The sequence below is a fragment of the Trichoderma harzianum genome (assembly GCF_003025095.1).
Source record: "Trichoderma harzianum CBS 226.95 unplaced genomic scaffold M431scaffold_14, whole genome shotgun sequence".
In the NCBI taxonomy this organism is placed as follows: Eukaryota; Fungi; Ascomycota; class Sordariomycetes; order Hypocreales; family Hypocreaceae; genus Trichoderma; species Trichoderma harzianum.
In genome coordinates this window covers 652,185-666,947 of record NW_020209262.1, presented here as the reverse complement: position 1 = coordinate 666,947, position 14,763 = coordinate 652,185, and the positions used below count along the sequence as shown (strand labels likewise).

The 14,763-nt window shown below is 52.3% G+C and overlaps 5 protein-coding genes across 5 annotated transcripts; 4 read left to right on the top strand and 1 right to left on the bottom strand.

Annotated features, from left to right (window-relative positions):
* Positions 1-664: 664 nt before the first annotated feature.
* M431DRAFT_95064 (hypothetical protein) lies at positions 665-2,503 on the top strand (the record flags this gene model as incomplete). The annotated part of the gene is made up of 2 exons (XM_024924652.1): positions 665-1,200; positions 1,270-2,503. 2 exons carry the CDS (start codon positions 665-667, stop codon positions 2,501-2,503), a joined length of 1,770 nt encoding a protein of 589 aa, XP_024770211.1.
* Positions 2,504-2,952: 449 nt separating this feature from the next.
* M431DRAFT_499356 (hypothetical protein) lies at positions 2,953-5,643 on the top strand (the record flags this gene model as incomplete). The annotated part of the gene is made up of 2 exons (XM_024917792.1): positions 2,953-3,804; positions 3,910-5,643. 2 exons carry the CDS (start codon positions 2,953-2,955, stop codon positions 5,641-5,643), a joined length of 2,586 nt encoding a protein of 861 aa, XP_024770210.1.
* Positions 5,644-6,494: 851 nt separating this feature from the next.
* On the bottom strand, positions 6,495-8,235 carry M431DRAFT_485899 (hypothetical protein; the record flags this gene model as incomplete). The annotated part of the gene is made up of 2 exons (XM_024916335.1): positions 6,495-7,300; positions 7,353-8,235. 2 exons carry the CDS (start codon positions 8,233-8,235, stop codon positions 6,495-6,497), a joined length of 1,689 nt encoding a protein of 562 aa, XP_024770209.1.
* Positions 8,236-10,129: 1,894 nt separating this feature from the next.
* M431DRAFT_255861 (hypothetical protein) lies at positions 10,130-10,942 on the top strand. Its single transcript, XM_024913825.1, has one exon. It carries the CDS (start codon positions 10,384-10,386, stop codon positions 10,594-10,596), a length of 213 nt encoding a protein of 70 aa, XP_024770208.1. The 5' UTR covers positions 10,130-10,383; the 3' UTR covers positions 10,597-10,942.
* A 512-nt stretch (positions 10,943-11,454) lies between these two features.
* On the top strand, positions 11,455-14,401 carry M431DRAFT_255776 (hypothetical protein). The gene is made up of 5 exons (XM_024913824.1): positions 11,455-11,771; positions 11,834-11,953; positions 12,016-12,279; positions 12,360-14,110; positions 14,180-14,401. Exons 1-5 carry the CDS (start codon positions 11,565-11,567, stop codon positions 14,334-14,336), a joined length of 2,499 nt encoding a protein of 832 aa, XP_024770207.1. The 5' UTR covers positions 11,455-11,564; the 3' UTR covers positions 14,337-14,401.
* The last annotated feature ends 362 nt before the right edge of the window (positions 14,402-14,763 follow it).

Below are 14,763 nucleotides of genomic sequence, written 5' to 3'. Positions count from 1 at the left end.
ATACGCGCAAATTATTGCCGGCCACACTCCAGAACAAGAGAAAAGCCTTGGGAGCTTGGCCTGTCACTGTCTCTCCAGCCGAGCCTCTATCGAGCACTTGTCACAAAGCCCCGCACCTCCATCAACACCATCCTAGACCTTTCTCAGCACAATCACAGCGCACGTCAGGATGCACGGGACCAGCCACCCGCCCAAGCTGGCCGGACGCTGCCGCTCAGAGAGCTCTGGGATTCGCTGATCGCGGCGTGGACCCTCCAGCTCTATGCTTGTTTTAACCAACGGCGGAAATAGCCTGATGCGGGTTGACGAGCTGCTCGATTATGATTAGATAGCGATTCCTTCTGGGCTTCCTGGAGCAATTACTACACCATGCGATGGGTGGCTGCCCTGCTCGGGGGTACGAATGAAGGCTTGAATTCCAAGCTCTCCGGGGGTCGGAGTCGAAGCTCTTTTCTTCCATCATGTCCCTCAGCCACCTGCGACTTGGGTTGACATGAGATCTCTTCTCGTCATCACCTTCATTTATCGCGTACTCGCAGTCTCTGGCTCTGAAAATATCTTGAGTCGTTTGATCTTATCTTCGACTGAGAGCTTTATTTGAGCTGGCTGCTAGGCAATCTTTCGCTTGACCGAGAAGAGCAATAAATACCAACGCAACAACAATATGGCGTCTCTTCCAAACGCCCTGTCCATCTTTCTGTCGATAGCGGTTCTGAGTCTCTGCATCTCAGCGCAGTCCAGCGACAAGCCAAACGCAAAAGTTTGGGCTGTTGTTGCATACATCAACCATGGCGAAAAGACTCCCACTCTTGGGGGCTTCAACACCGTCCTCACGCCCATGGGAGCCCGGCAGATGTGGAGGCAGGGGAGCGCCTTTCGCAATCGCTACTTGGGTACAGAGAATTCTACCACGTTCTCAAATTCAACGGGAAACTACACAATTCAAGGCATAGCCAAAGATGCCATCGACAATGACCAGCTCACCATCATGTCGCAGACAGATGACTGGGTTGCGGCAGGCGCTGTGGCTTTCATGCAAGGCTTGTATCCCCCGACGACAAACTCATTCAACGATCTTGCGGGTGGTCAAGAGATGGCCCAAGATGTATTGTCTAATACAGGACCGATTGATTACCCTCTAGGAGGATATCAGTATCCCAGTATCGAGACTCTCTCCTTGTCAGATTCAGCATCAGTTGCGTAAGTGGCTCACCTTGAATCATTCTATCATCTTTCATCTTGTATGCTGACTTGCTCCCGGATATGAAGTATCCAAGGCACAGTTGGTTGCTGGGCTTGGGATACCAACGTAAATCTGATGAAGCAAACTGATCCCATAGGCCGCGCAAGGTCAACCCAGAGCCTCTATAGGTCTCTCTTTGCCACTCCTCCTCTCCAGGGCACCATATCCAACGGCTCGGTCAATTATTGGAATGCGTATAACATCTTTGAATATGTCAACTATATGAATACGCACAATAAGACCGTCAACACTGGCTTGGGATTCGCCAACACCACTATTGGCGTACTCAGAAAAAACGCCTTTGACCTGGAGCGGGCCAAGAACGGAGACAGCCTGAGTGCCATCCCAAACTGGACTTACAACAATATCACCACCATCGCTGGTCAGACTCTTGCTATGCAAATCGCAAGTTCGCTCAGTGCCGCCACCTTGGGAGCCCCTGGTAGCAAACTTACACTAATGTTTGGCTCCTTTGAGCCCATATTGGCCTTCTTTTCGCTCATGGGGCTCTACAACACAAATAACCTGCTTTCTGGACCATTCTCTACCCTCCCAGACCCTGGTTCGGCCATGATCATTGAATTGATCGGCCAAGATTCGGGAGACAGCGCCGCCTTACCATACGCTCAAGAATTCATGGTTCGATTCACATATCGAGCTAATGCCGATGTTGGTGAACCATTTAAAGCCTATCCACTGTCTTCAGATAGCTCTGATAGTCTAGTTATACCTTTCACGGAACTCCTGGGCCAGCTTCAACGTGTCTCTCAAGACTCTTTACAGTGGTGCAGCACTTGCCGGGCACTATACGCACCATGGTGCACCTCAGAGTCTTCATCTTCTTCCGACTCTTCTTCTACATCCAAGAGTTCGTCCGTCAGTGCCCCTGTCGCCGGTGTTATTGGCGCCATGGTGACGTTGGCTGTGACTGGTCTCGCTGCACTCGCCCTCTATTTCTGCGGAGTGTATACTTTTGAACGACGCGCAAAATCCAACTTGCGGAGCGGCTCACCTGGTGGCTTCAAAGGAACAGATAAGAAGGCGAGTGATGTTGACGTTGCGGTCACGAAGCGTGGGATGGCGCACGAGAGGATGGGTAGCTGGGAATTAAGAAACGGATCAGGCCAGCCGCCGACTGGATCTGCCGGCATAGCGACGACGAGTCCGGGAAATGACACGTTTGATCAACGGCATTTTGACGACGAGGACGACATGAGCATAATGGCAGCCCAGCCCGTGAAAATCCGCGAGAGCGTCTAGTGCTGCGAGATGAAAAGTTGAGAGATTTGGTATATGATATCCCGCTTTGTGCTGTATTTACTTGTTCATGTTGCCGGACGATGGGAGAATTACCAAGGTAAATCCTCCAACTGGGTCAAGTGGTGGTGGAGTCTTATTTCTCTTCTTCTCTTACTATTAAAGTCACTTTGGCTACGTGTGCCGTACATGACAGCATTTCACGCATCCCTCCCCATGTGCCCTCTTATGATTTATCAGCTTGACGTGTCAGCAAAAGCGTCAGAAGCAGAAATTGAAGTATAAGCCAGACATCACAGGCAGGATCAGCGCGCTGGGATGAGATGAGTCAAGCGGCATGACATGCAGCAGTAGCTGCTGTTGGACAGAGGTGCTCTCCACCTTGATACATAGCGCCACACTACTGATCCAACAACGGTCTCTTGTCGCATCATAGCTTAGGAATTCAAAATATGCGTCTTCATCGATATGCCGGGGCTCGTCGTCGGTTCGTCCCATTTGTATTGCATCCTTGGCGCAGCATAAACCCAACTCTCAGACACATCCCGGGCCGTGATTGTGAAATATTCAAAGCCCTGTCCAGCTTGCGTCTGCGCGCATCAAGCTTCCGCCTAGAGTCTCTCTTCTTGAGTCACAGAAAGAAGCCCGTCAAGCGTCGTGGCTTCAGACCCAAGGAGTCGTTCATGGATCAGCACCAGCCGCTGTCTCATCGTCCCAAACAGTCCCTAAGCATCCCAGAAGGGAGACGATACGTGTATAAGCCCCTTGGAGAAAACAAGTGCGTTCGGTTCCTCACTCTTCAGCCAGGGTCAGGTTCTGACCCTTTAGTCGGGAGCCTCGAATTCGGGAGCCTCGATCCGGCGGACATTGCACAGCTTCCCCCTTATGAAGCCATCTCGTACGTGTGGGGAACCAGTGATCGCCTCTTTGAGCTCTTATGCGATGGCGCCATCTTGCCTCTGACGCAGAGCATTCGCGATGCGTTGGTGAGGGTTCGATTGCCGAATCGGCCTCGGCGACTGTGGGCGGATCAAATATGTATCAACCAAGACGACATTGCGGAACGAAGCCAGCAGGTGAAGCTCATGAATGCAGTGTATAAGAATGCTAGCAAGGTGCTTGTGTGGCTGGGGCGGGATGTAGACGGTGTTGCTGCGGATGCGGTGCGGATGGTGCATTATCTGGACGGTGTGTTTAAAGATGACAAGGCTCATGAGAAGTTCAAAGTTGATCATGAGGAGAATCTGGTGATGCAGAGCCCGGAGCGTTGGAAACCTCTATCAAAGCTGACCAAGCTGCCTTGGGTAAGTATATGATCCCCCTGTTGCCCCAAGACGTCTCGATTATTGACGAGATAACTCGCTTTTGATCACCTGGAGTGAGATCAACTTCTGACATTAAGCCTCAAGTTCCACCGAATATGGATTGTCCAAGAGATCGGAACCACCGCAACGGCGACTCTATACTGGGGAGACACTGAGATGGACTGGGACATGCTCTCCTTTGTCGCCGGGATCCTCAACGAGAGATACCACCACCTACGCACGCGCTTCTTCATAGGCACCTCCAACATCCGCTACCTTCACAAACGTTTCGTCGAGCCAGACGTGGAATACGACCAGTTCCACAACAGAGGCAACTTTGCGTACGAGCTTCATCGCGCAAGACACCTCCTCGCACAAGACCCTCGAGACCACGTATACGCCTTCCTGGGCCACTTTTCCCTCGGCAAGGGCAGCGAGGAGCTTCAGAGCCTCGTGGTGGACTACTCCAAGAGCATCGAGGAAGTGTATTTTGACGTTGCAGTGAGAGGCCTTCGCGGAGCCAACGATCTCGTCATGTTGGCTGCGACGCATCACAGCCGGCCCAATGGGAAGAGGCGAGCACCGGGGAACGAGCAGGAAGTGGATTTGCCATCGTGGGTTCCCGACTGGAGAGACTTGCCGATGCATATTCTTGGGTCGCCTGCGGTGCCGCATCGGGCGTCGAAGGATACCAGGCCGGATCTCACCATTGATGAAGATAAACGGATCCTGCATGCTCGTGGTGTCAGGGTCGATGTTGTGGAGAGGCATTCGTGGACGATTTACGGGACGGCGTTTCAGGTGAGGCAGGACGATCACGGGCCGAAGAAGAAGTGGTGGAAGCAGCCTCGTCCAAGGGAGAACATTCAAGCCAATGACCACCATGGTTCTCCTCAGCCTCAATCCCGGGATCGAAGTAGTGATACTCGCTCGCCTAGCAGTAGCAGCAATACCCCAAGGGGAGGCAAGAATACCACAAGAGGAAGCAATAACACCAGCAACTACCACCGCGGCCGCAACTCTCACCAACGACGAAACAGCCAAAGCGAACAATCCGGCTCTCGCACACACCCCATGGAAGTCCTCTGGAAGCAAATTTGCGGCTACCAAACCTTTACCCTCTCACGCATATACCCGCCCTTTCTCAAGGACCCTTCCTCATCTCCATCCCCGTCCCCGTCTCTTCCTACGACCTCGCACGATCACCACAAGTCCGCCTTCTTCGCCCTCATCCAGACGCTCACCAACGCCTGCACCGGCATGGACCGCTCGCGCCCTTACTCGTCCATCTCCCCGGACGAATGGCTCGCCAGCGGAGCAGCATACCTCGTCCGCTACGCACTTCCCGCGTCTTCATCTTCCTCTTTATCGCCTTCACAAACGTTTCCTTCTTTTCCCTCTTCCCAACGCTCAGAAAGCAGCAACAACACCGCTAACAGCAATAACAACAATAAGAATGTAATGTCCAACTTCTTCGAGAGAGCAAACTCCCTGGCCTCCTCCTCCTCCTCACACACCCCCATCTCCCCCGCCATCCACGCCCTCTCCCTCACCGGCGACCCCTTCAAATGGAGCCACGAAGCCACCCTCATCACCCGCTACCGCCGCTTCGCCGTCACCCGCAACGGCTACTTCGTCCTCGGGCCCGACGCCCTGCAGGAGGGCGACGTCGTGGCCGTGCTGCGCGGCGGAAAGACGCCCTTTTTGCTGCGCGGGGTGAATGACGGCGATGGTGGCAGTGGATGGAGGCTCGTCGGGGAGTGCTATGTGCATGGGTTGATGGATGGGGAGGGATGGGATGTGGAGGGGGCAAAGGAGGAGGTGTTTTCGATACGATAGGGGGAGGACACAGCAAAGGGGGTTGAATCTGTGATGGACGTGGGCTAGGAGTATGTATGCCCTTGTATAAACACCATCTAACTAATACACTCGATAATTCCACACTATATTCACCACTAAGGATGAATCTCTGCAACCATGTACATTATACATCCTCTTTGCCATGATATAGGTAGTATTCAGTGATCAAGTGTACCTAGTTGTGTCGTGTTGTAAATGTAAATGGCTATCTATCCTCAAACATGGCCCTTACAGCTTTCACACATCACTAGACAGATCGCAACCCCTCTGTACTCTCGCTCCCATCAGTAATCTTATTCTTCTCTGCGATTCAATTGCTGTTCAGAATCATCGTAGGATATGACTTACTCTCACAGTTCATGTTAGCTTTACACATATTATACAATTACAAAACCTCACACACATACAAGTCACGTCTCAAATGGTCAGGAATTCAAAGTACATCATGAAATATTTTTTTGGCATTTCATATCCACTCCGCCTCTGGCCGAGCAAAACTTTGCCTCTCGTCTATCTATACAAATCCAAACATGAAAAGTAAGGCCGCCAACCCTATCCGGCCAGCTCGTGAGTGAAGTCGGGGACAGATTATGTCGCACCCCTAGCTAAAATGTTGACAAAAGAAAATTGAAAAAAAGAAGCGAGTAAAGCTAACCGTCGATATTTGTGACCCGTCCCATTGTGTGTCCCAATTGATTCCCAAAAAGATAAAAAAACTCCGTCGCCGTTGCCTGGTCCAAGTTTGTGTACATATGAGCCCTGGAATAGGTGGATAGAAACAAGCCGCTAATTAAGAATGGTTCGTTGCAAAAAGTATTCTTTTTTAGACTTTAAAGGTCCATGGTCAAGATCTCTAGCCTTGAGACTAGAGACTCTATGCTGGCACTTATACTTTGTACTCGGGCCATGGCAAATGCGGCACTGACTTCCTCTTCGGTGGCATCGACAAGCTCGATTCTGGACAACATCTTCTCGGGCTCAATGCCACCGAAGATGTCGACGTGTGTAAGGCTGTCAGTGTCAAGGGCTTGGGACTCAGGGCGGGACGATGTAGGCTCGGCGTGGAAGAGGGCGAACTCGGGGTCTGCCTCAAACTCCTCATCGACTGGCGCAGCCTCGGTCTGGACAACGGGAGCCTGCTCGATGGGTCGCTTGATGACAGGAACCTCAACCTTCTCGTCATCAGACTGGAAAGTCTGCTCGACGAAGCTGGATGTCTTGCCAGAAAGGATGCTAGACTCGATAGGAGAAGGCACCTCGGAAGTCTCCACAACGAAAACCTGGGGCTGGAAGTTGAAGCCGTCGAGGTTAAACATGGAATAGTCCATGCTCTGCTCAGGGATCATAGCCATGCCAATCTGTTGCTGAGAGGGCTGAGCGCCATAAGGGTTCACATCCTTGACGGATCGCTGCTCTGGCGACTGCTGAGGCTCAGGCTTGACCTGGGGCTGGGCAGCCACGGAGGGGTTTGAGCTGAGGTGATCCAAGAAGTTGGAGAATGAGGGAGAAGAGAGGAGCATGCGAGTGAGAGCAGACAGGCGCTTGTTCTCCTCGACAAGAGCGCGGTTCTGAGCACGCAGATCATTGTTCTCGGTGACTTTACCGGAGACCTCAGACTCGAGCTGGGTGATGTATTCTGTGACTGGTTAGTGAAAATGCTTTGCGATGATATTCATGTAATATCTTACCCTTTCTTCTTGATCGGAATGCACGGGCGGAGACCTTGTTGCGCAGCTGTCTCCGCTCTTTGCTGCTGAGCTTCTTGCCCTCCTCACTGGCCAAAAGACGTTCGTCCTCATCCATTTCCTCTTCATCCTTCTTAGACCTGCTCAGGTTGGTGGTAGGAGTCGGGCTGTCGGATGGCGGAGGAGCAGGCTTAGCCCGCATCGAGTTGAGAAGCTGAGTAATCTTCTGCTCGACAATGGGGTCGTTGTGAGGCGACAGCTTGCCACGAGGCTTTGACTGAGCGGGCTGGCGCTGAGCCTGTTGCTGCTGCATGATGTGCTGCTGCTGCCTCTGTTGGGCATGAGCCTTGGCCATGGCAGCCTGAGAGTGCGCACCGGGCCACAGACGGCCAACGCTGCCTGAATGGTTTGTAGGGACTGGCGAAACGATGTTCTCCTGCTCGATGCTGCTGGGGTTGATGGTCGAGAAGAGTTGGGAATCGGCGGGCGACTCAAAGTCCATGGCCTCGGTCGGTCCAATGGTGGTCTGCGAGGGCGAGGTGTTGAAGTCGAACACTTCGTTCTCGGGAGTGAAGCTGGTCAGGAAGTCGAGGCTTCCGAAATCCTGGTAGCCCGCGTTGCTCGACTCGTTGACGGCCATTGTGTTGGCGATGGCTCCGGGCACAAAGCCAGTCTGCTGGCGGTACATGTCATAGTTGTGACTCGGGCCGCTCAGGCTGGGCGTCGTCATCATGCTGGGCGTCGTCACGGCGGCGCTGACGGGGCTGGCGAAGATTGGCTTTGATGAAGACGAAGGAGACATGGACGGCGAGCCATAGCTGGGGATGGCATCGTACTCTGATAGATCGAGCAGCGCGTCCAAGTCGACGTTATTGTTGTCCGTCATGATGGCGGATCTGCCGGCGAAAGGCGAGGTCGTGGATTGATTCGAGTCGGTCTGATGCGTCACGATAATCCAGATGCAATGAACGGCTTTGTGTTTGATGGTTCACAAAGTCGCAGAATAATAAAAACCTTAGAATTAAGGATGTATTGATGAATACAGGTTTGAGTGCAGGATAAAGGTGACGACGACCGGTTTTGGGGGAGCGGCGATATTATGGTTGACGGACTGTTAGCGGCTGGGCCTGAAGCCAAACGGGGGGCCGTGGCCACTACTGGCACTACAGGACCGCTAAACACCTGAGCAGGCACCTGGATTACTGCCAAAGGTGCGCTCTAGGGGCTGCGCGGAGGCCCCTTGGCGTCTGGCAGAGGTGTAGGACCTTGCAGGGGTGCGGCGGGGGTGCACGCACAAAACGGGGCAGTGGACGCGTAAGCCTTTTTTCCCTGGGCATTTAATGCAGTGAGCGTCCACTAAGGCGCAACCACTAGGCGCAGCCTTTGGCCTCTTTGGCTCAAGTGCGGGATGGATCTTTTGCAGCCTCTGCGTTTTGCTTGTCCATTGCCTGAGGGATGACGACGCCTGCCTGGCCGAGTGTCCACTCACAGCCGCTCTGCTTGCTCTGCTCGCTCTCGTTAAATCCTGAAGCAAGCTCCGGCCGGGTGCGCCAACCGAAAGGCCAGCACACAGGCTCGGAGATTCGCAGGGCTGACGACCAAACCGACGACGCAGGCCGCGAGTCCAGCCAGTTCCCAGCGACTATCTACTGTACAGCACAGCATAACATCGACGAGATGGAGCATGGTGATGGATGCTACTGTACTATCGAGAGATATACAAGATAAGCGCTTCCAAGGGAATTGATGCCACCACGGACGTGGCCAATATACAGCTGGTGCTGATTGCTGCCGGATAGCTTCTACGATGGCCAGCTATTGATTGCTCCGGCTCCGGCTCCGTTGGCTCAAAACAACAAAAAGGCACTTGAGCCAGTTCGCTCGCCTTCGCTTTGGACTGGGCGTCGATAGTTTGACTTTTAGGACCTGATCATCAGCAAACAAGATTCGTTCCGCTCCTTCGGGTTGCTCAACAGCCCGACGGTTCGTAATCATTCCTCCATAGGCGCTACTTTGCCGGTACTTCATTTTGCCTCAATATGCCCACGAAACTCTCCCACTAGTTCATGTACCCTTCAAGTCCCTCCCACTGCTCGCGAGACCGTCTCCCCACAAGTGGTGGCTGTGCACACCATTCCATCTTGTCCAAAGCATCAGAGCTTCAATCCTGATGGATGGATGGGCTCCTCGGTCTCCGAGCTGCTGAGTCACCATTCCTAATCACGTGACGCTGCTCTCGCTCTCGCTTGCAAGCAGCAGATGGAGATTGGCGGTGGCAGTGTTTCAGCAGAGAATCTCGTTGGCTCAATCAAGCCCTTGCGAGGCGTATCGCTGTTTGTCTTGATTGGCTCACAACAAGCGTATTTCATCCTGCGGACCCGAACTCCTGTCGAGCATTGCCTGTTGGTTTGTTGACAGCGAGCCAAGGTCAAGGTGGCCATTGCATTGCCGTGGTTGCGAAACATTGATCTACCCAACACTCCTTGACGCCGTACTTTCTTTTGTCGTGAGATTGCTGAATCCATCCATGTCTTCAGTTCCAAGGTCACTAATTCGATAGCAACATCTCGTCACTCTCAAAACGGCATGTACGAGTACCAAGTACATACTCGCATCTACCGCCAAGGCTTGGTCCGAGTCAATGCAATTTCTCCCACCGCTCAGCTTCAGGATTGCTGTGGCTTAGGTCCTTGCCAACGTAACAGCAGCATCTAAGCCGAACCAAGCACCATCACTACTCCCTACTCGTACTGGTAGTAGTTATCCTGCCCACCGTCTGAACCCTCCTTTTCTTGGCCTTTGTGATTACTTTGCCGCCTTGCCGGTGCGCAGGACCATATCACCGGGCAGCGGCTAAGTCGGCTTTGAAGCTGCTCCTGAAATCCTCACTGGGCGGAGTACCTCGTATGAAGGCGACAAGTTTTCGAGAAGCATTGGTCGAATCTGAGGAAATGCCTGGCCACTTGCCTTTCTCGCCTTGTTTCAATCACGACGCCCACCAGCCCTGCTGAAACTGTCTAAAGCTCCCAAGGCTATGCAACACAACACGTGTGATGTTTCTATTTTTGACTATGCGACATGTACCTTTTTGGCGATTCAGTTCGTCTTTTCTGGAATATTGAATGGTTCCACCAGCAGCCCCGGAGTGGTGTTGATCTCAACTGACAGCCATTTCTGGTCGAGTCTTGATACCCACTTGCCACCCAGCACTGCTTGGACGCCTCGCCAAGAGCATCTTGACGTCTAGTAGCGTTCATCTTTCGACAGTAAGTTCAGTATTCATCCAATTCATCTAGAGTATCCAATCATTATTTGACTGGCTGTTTCGTGGCTGTGCCAAACCCGAATGGCGCGCGGATCGTCGGTCAATCTCTAGTCTCTGACATAATTCCACATGTCCGCCGTTGTCAAGATGTGGGTGCTTGAATCGCTATCCTATTTAGGAAATAGATAGACGGAGACCGGACATGGACACATCAACGGCGGTTTATTGTATCTCCGCCATCCGTCTCTTGTCTCCGGGTGGATGTGGTGTATTCCACATAATCGAATTGATATAACAGATTGCCAAGCAATGGAACAATAAAAATCACCAGTCTTGGCCCTTGGCTCTGCTTCTTGCTCCCTGCTTTCTGTTTTCCTGACAGGACATGACATGTGCACATCACATGCGAACACATATCGGAAAGGGAACAATATTCTCCCAGCTCCCACGTGATTATGTAATAAAAAGCATCAAGCTGCCCAACATCATGAGAGAATCTCGCGTCAAAACTTCCAGATGGTCACGCATCTGGCTTCAGCACCTGATCAGTCAAAGCCCAACCAGCTTCAGGCAGAGCCTCTGAAAGCGGCTGTTTCTGTGTTGCCACGGCCCGCCTCGCCGTCCGCTGGTATCGGGAGCTGTCGGCCTGCAACTCGAAGCGACGATAACGGGCGTCAAGGCTCCCTTTGTTCAGTCGCTCCGGACCCACGCAACTGTTTTACGTTTTGATTTGTTTGCTGCTCGTGCTGCGTTCCCCTGAGCCAGGCGACCCCTCTTGGTGCTGTAACCGCCCAGTTGAGCGAGGGTTGATGCAAGATCTCAGCAGCTCATTGATGCAACCTTGAGCGCGTGCTAAGCCGGTGAACTGTGCCTCTTTGCTATGCTAACACTGCCTCTGTTCCTGGAAGACATCGCGTTATGATACTGTATGATAGCCACTGAAACTCAACATGGGAAGAGCACGACGAGGCTTAGTCCCAGGAGCCGCCGCTGGGCCCAAAGAGCGGCACAAGAGAACTCAAAGATCGCAGTATCGCAATCCCTATTCGCCTCGACATGAGAATTTTGTGGCAAAACCGTCGCTGCCAATGTCAAAGCATCACTCATACTTCGAGCTGGTTCAGAATAAAGAAAAGAAGAAGAAGCTCGAGTATCAGGTACAAAGCATATACGCTCCCCGTATGTCTGTCGCGAGGTGGAAATATACTCACAATCTCAGATCACGACGGAAAAAACCCCGCCACCAGGGTTCGAGTTTGTCCCCATCGGCAACCCCCAGCTTACCGCAGCCTGCAAAGAAATATCCCGCGAAAAAGATGCCATGATATTTATTGTTTCCGTGTGTTTACTCCCGTCGTACGCGTGATGCAACATTATCTAATCTAATATTTGGCTTCTCAGAATGCAAAAGGTCTTGATGAAAGCAGCCTTGCCAACCAAGTGCATCGAATTGGCCATCATATCAGGCAAGTCATTGTTGAGGAAGCCAAGGCAAGCATCGATGATATGCCTCACCTTGCCGGTGCAGTAACAGGCGCCGGCCCTGAGCCTATTCCTGAATCCCAGAGCGCCTATCATGCTCAAGTTGATGCCGCCATTAGGGACCTGTTTCCACGGATTCCCAATACTGACCGTCAGATGATTATCGAGCACTCCTTCACTCGGGTTTGTATTTTCTCCTTTCTCTCCCCACCTTTCCCCGTAACACAAAAAGACCAAATGGCGAACAATAATATCTTCCTTAGGGATCAACTAATCGATCTGAGCATCCTGTCGGCTTCTCAGAAGACATTCCACTTTCTCGCAGAGTCCAGCTGGCAGTCCTTGCCCACATAAGGCACACTCATACGCGGTATGATGCACTGTTGAGGGAAACAACTTGGCAGAACGCTCGACGAACTGTAGAATCTCTGTGTCTCGACATCCTCGTTAAGTGGCGGGGAGATGAAGAAACTGGTCGCGACCAACTGGACGAGATCTTGCGTGAGGTCGTTGTCATCTCTGATTCAGAGGATGACGACGAGGATGATGATGACGATGAAGACGACGATGACTCGACCGATTATACATCGGACGAGGATGCTGATCAAGCCAGGCTCACACCCATGCCTGTGTACCGGTCAGCACAACCTGTCCGTCATATGTATCAGCCAGATCGCTCCCCTCCTAGGTCCTCTGTTCGAGAAGCGATCCAAGTGTTTTCTCCTCCTGCTCCAAACGTGGTAGCGTTGGAATACCCTGATCGTGGTCGCAGAGTTGACAGGAGAGCTCAGCGTGGATTCAGAAGATACCGCGCCTGGGAAGAAGCCATCAGACGTAATCGAGTGGAAACACCAGTGGCTAGGCCGCCCTCTCTGGATACTGCCATCAGCCATGCCGCCTCATATCAGCCTTCCAGGTCTATTGGGCCTTCTTATGACGTCCATATCCGGCCATATGACGACCTAAGTCCAGTGGTTCATCCCCCTGGAACTTCCCCAAGTTTGAATAGCCGCGGAATACAACGGCCCATGTATGAGGTATCATCTTCTTTGACTTCGTCACCCTACCGTGGTCCGCCTATAGATGCTCGGCCCTCTCATGAAAAGGTAATGTCCGTTGTGCCTTTCTCAACTAGCACGTCATCTCGCGAGCTGGCTCCTTCGGCTTCCAATCATTTCCCAGACATGTTGGTGCGCTCTATTGAGCCGGCATCCCCAGCCGCGCAGTCCACATACATACGCACCCTACCTCCCAGGAGCCAGGTCTCGGTAAGTTCTTATGCAACACCGGTCACACCACTGGCAGGTTTTCAGCATCCCCCTAGGCTTGTTTCAAATCCAGGAGAAGGAATCCATCCTTGGGACCGCCCCCCAGCGACGCAGGTAACCTATGATGGACCGCAAAATGCCATGGATTTCAATGCCATTTCCAGTAGAGAATCCAATCATTCGCATGACTTCCGTGGCCAGACATATCCGCATCCCACTGCATATGGAGCACAGCCAGCATCTTCTTTTCCTCATCCGGCATCAGGCAACCCAGTGTCAGCTCCTTCTTCCAGGCTTCCGGAGATGAGGAGAATCGTTCTAAACGCAACCCGCCCTGGAGAGCGTTCAAATCCTATCCTTATGGAGGATCGAGGCGGATACTATGAAAGGGTCAACCCTCGACCTGAAGGCAGCGCGCGAATTCAACTACGACCTACCCGCCCTGCTCAGCCACCGGCAGAGGTTGAGGTCCAAGCCACTGTCAGGCCACACACGATTTTTCAATGGGAAGAAGATTCGAGGCATAGGGCCGAGCGCCGAGGTGTTGCAGAAATCGAAGTCAATCCTCTATACGATTCTCGCTCCCGTGCACCTCCTGCACCCCATACTCACCCCTACCCTCCTCGCGACTACTACGGTGCACCGAGGCTTGAACCACTGACCAAAGAGCCGGACTACAGAGTACAAACCCGGCAAGTGCCTAGTGGAGAGTATGCTGCACCACCTCCTGAGGGCTATTGGGTCATGTAAGTTATAGACACTCTTGATTAGCATACGCCTCGAATTTGCTTTGATTTGATACTCATGTGTTGCAGACGACAATATGGTGACAGACAGGTCCCACGACCTCATCCCGAACCCGTTTATCATCCCCTTCCCCCGCGACCCTCTGGGGTAGATGAACGGTATGAAACTAGACGAGAGCATCCGGGCCTAGGTCAGCCAGCATCAAACATAATTGTTATCGACTGATGTGGCATTCCTAGCCCCCGGGTTTCAATGTCAGCTCGCCCCTTGTTCCTTTATCTTTTCTGCTTCGATTTTCAAGCCCAGGCATTGCGCAGCATCCAATGATGATGATTATGATGAGCACATCGAGAGTTAGAAGCATATACGGTTTCGTTTGTCCGTTTTTTTTTTTTTTTTGTCTTTCAAAAATGGCATGGCAAAAAGCATGGAGTGGAGGAATTTTGCTTGGTTGGACTCATGTTTATATACCCCCCAACGCTCTCCTTTTGCCGGAGTCGGCCACGTGGAAGCACCACTCTTAGATACCCAGAGGGAGGGAGGCATTGGCGGCTGTTTGTTTGTTTGTTTGTTTTTGTTGAGCATGATTTGGAAAAGAGCATCAATGATGGAAAGACATGTGCGAGTACATGATGCTTCTATGTTAGAAAGG

Coding starts and splice junctions, on each gene's coding strand:
- M431DRAFT_255861 (XM_024913825.1), top strand. CDS start 10,384: ATGCAACACAACACGTGTGATGTTTCTATTTTTGACTATGCGACATGT.
- M431DRAFT_255776 (XM_024913824.1), top strand. CDS start 11,565: ATGGGAAGAGCACGACGAGGCTTAGTCCCAGGAGCCGCCGCTGGGCCC. Junction 11,772..11,833: donor AGAAGAAGCTCGAGTATCAG/GTACAAAGCATA, acceptor TCACAATCTCAG/ATCACGACGGAAAAAACCCC. Junction 12,280..12,359: donor TCGAGCACTCCTTCACTCGG/GTTTGTATTTTC, acceptor TATCTTCCTTAG/GGATCAACTAATCGATCTGA.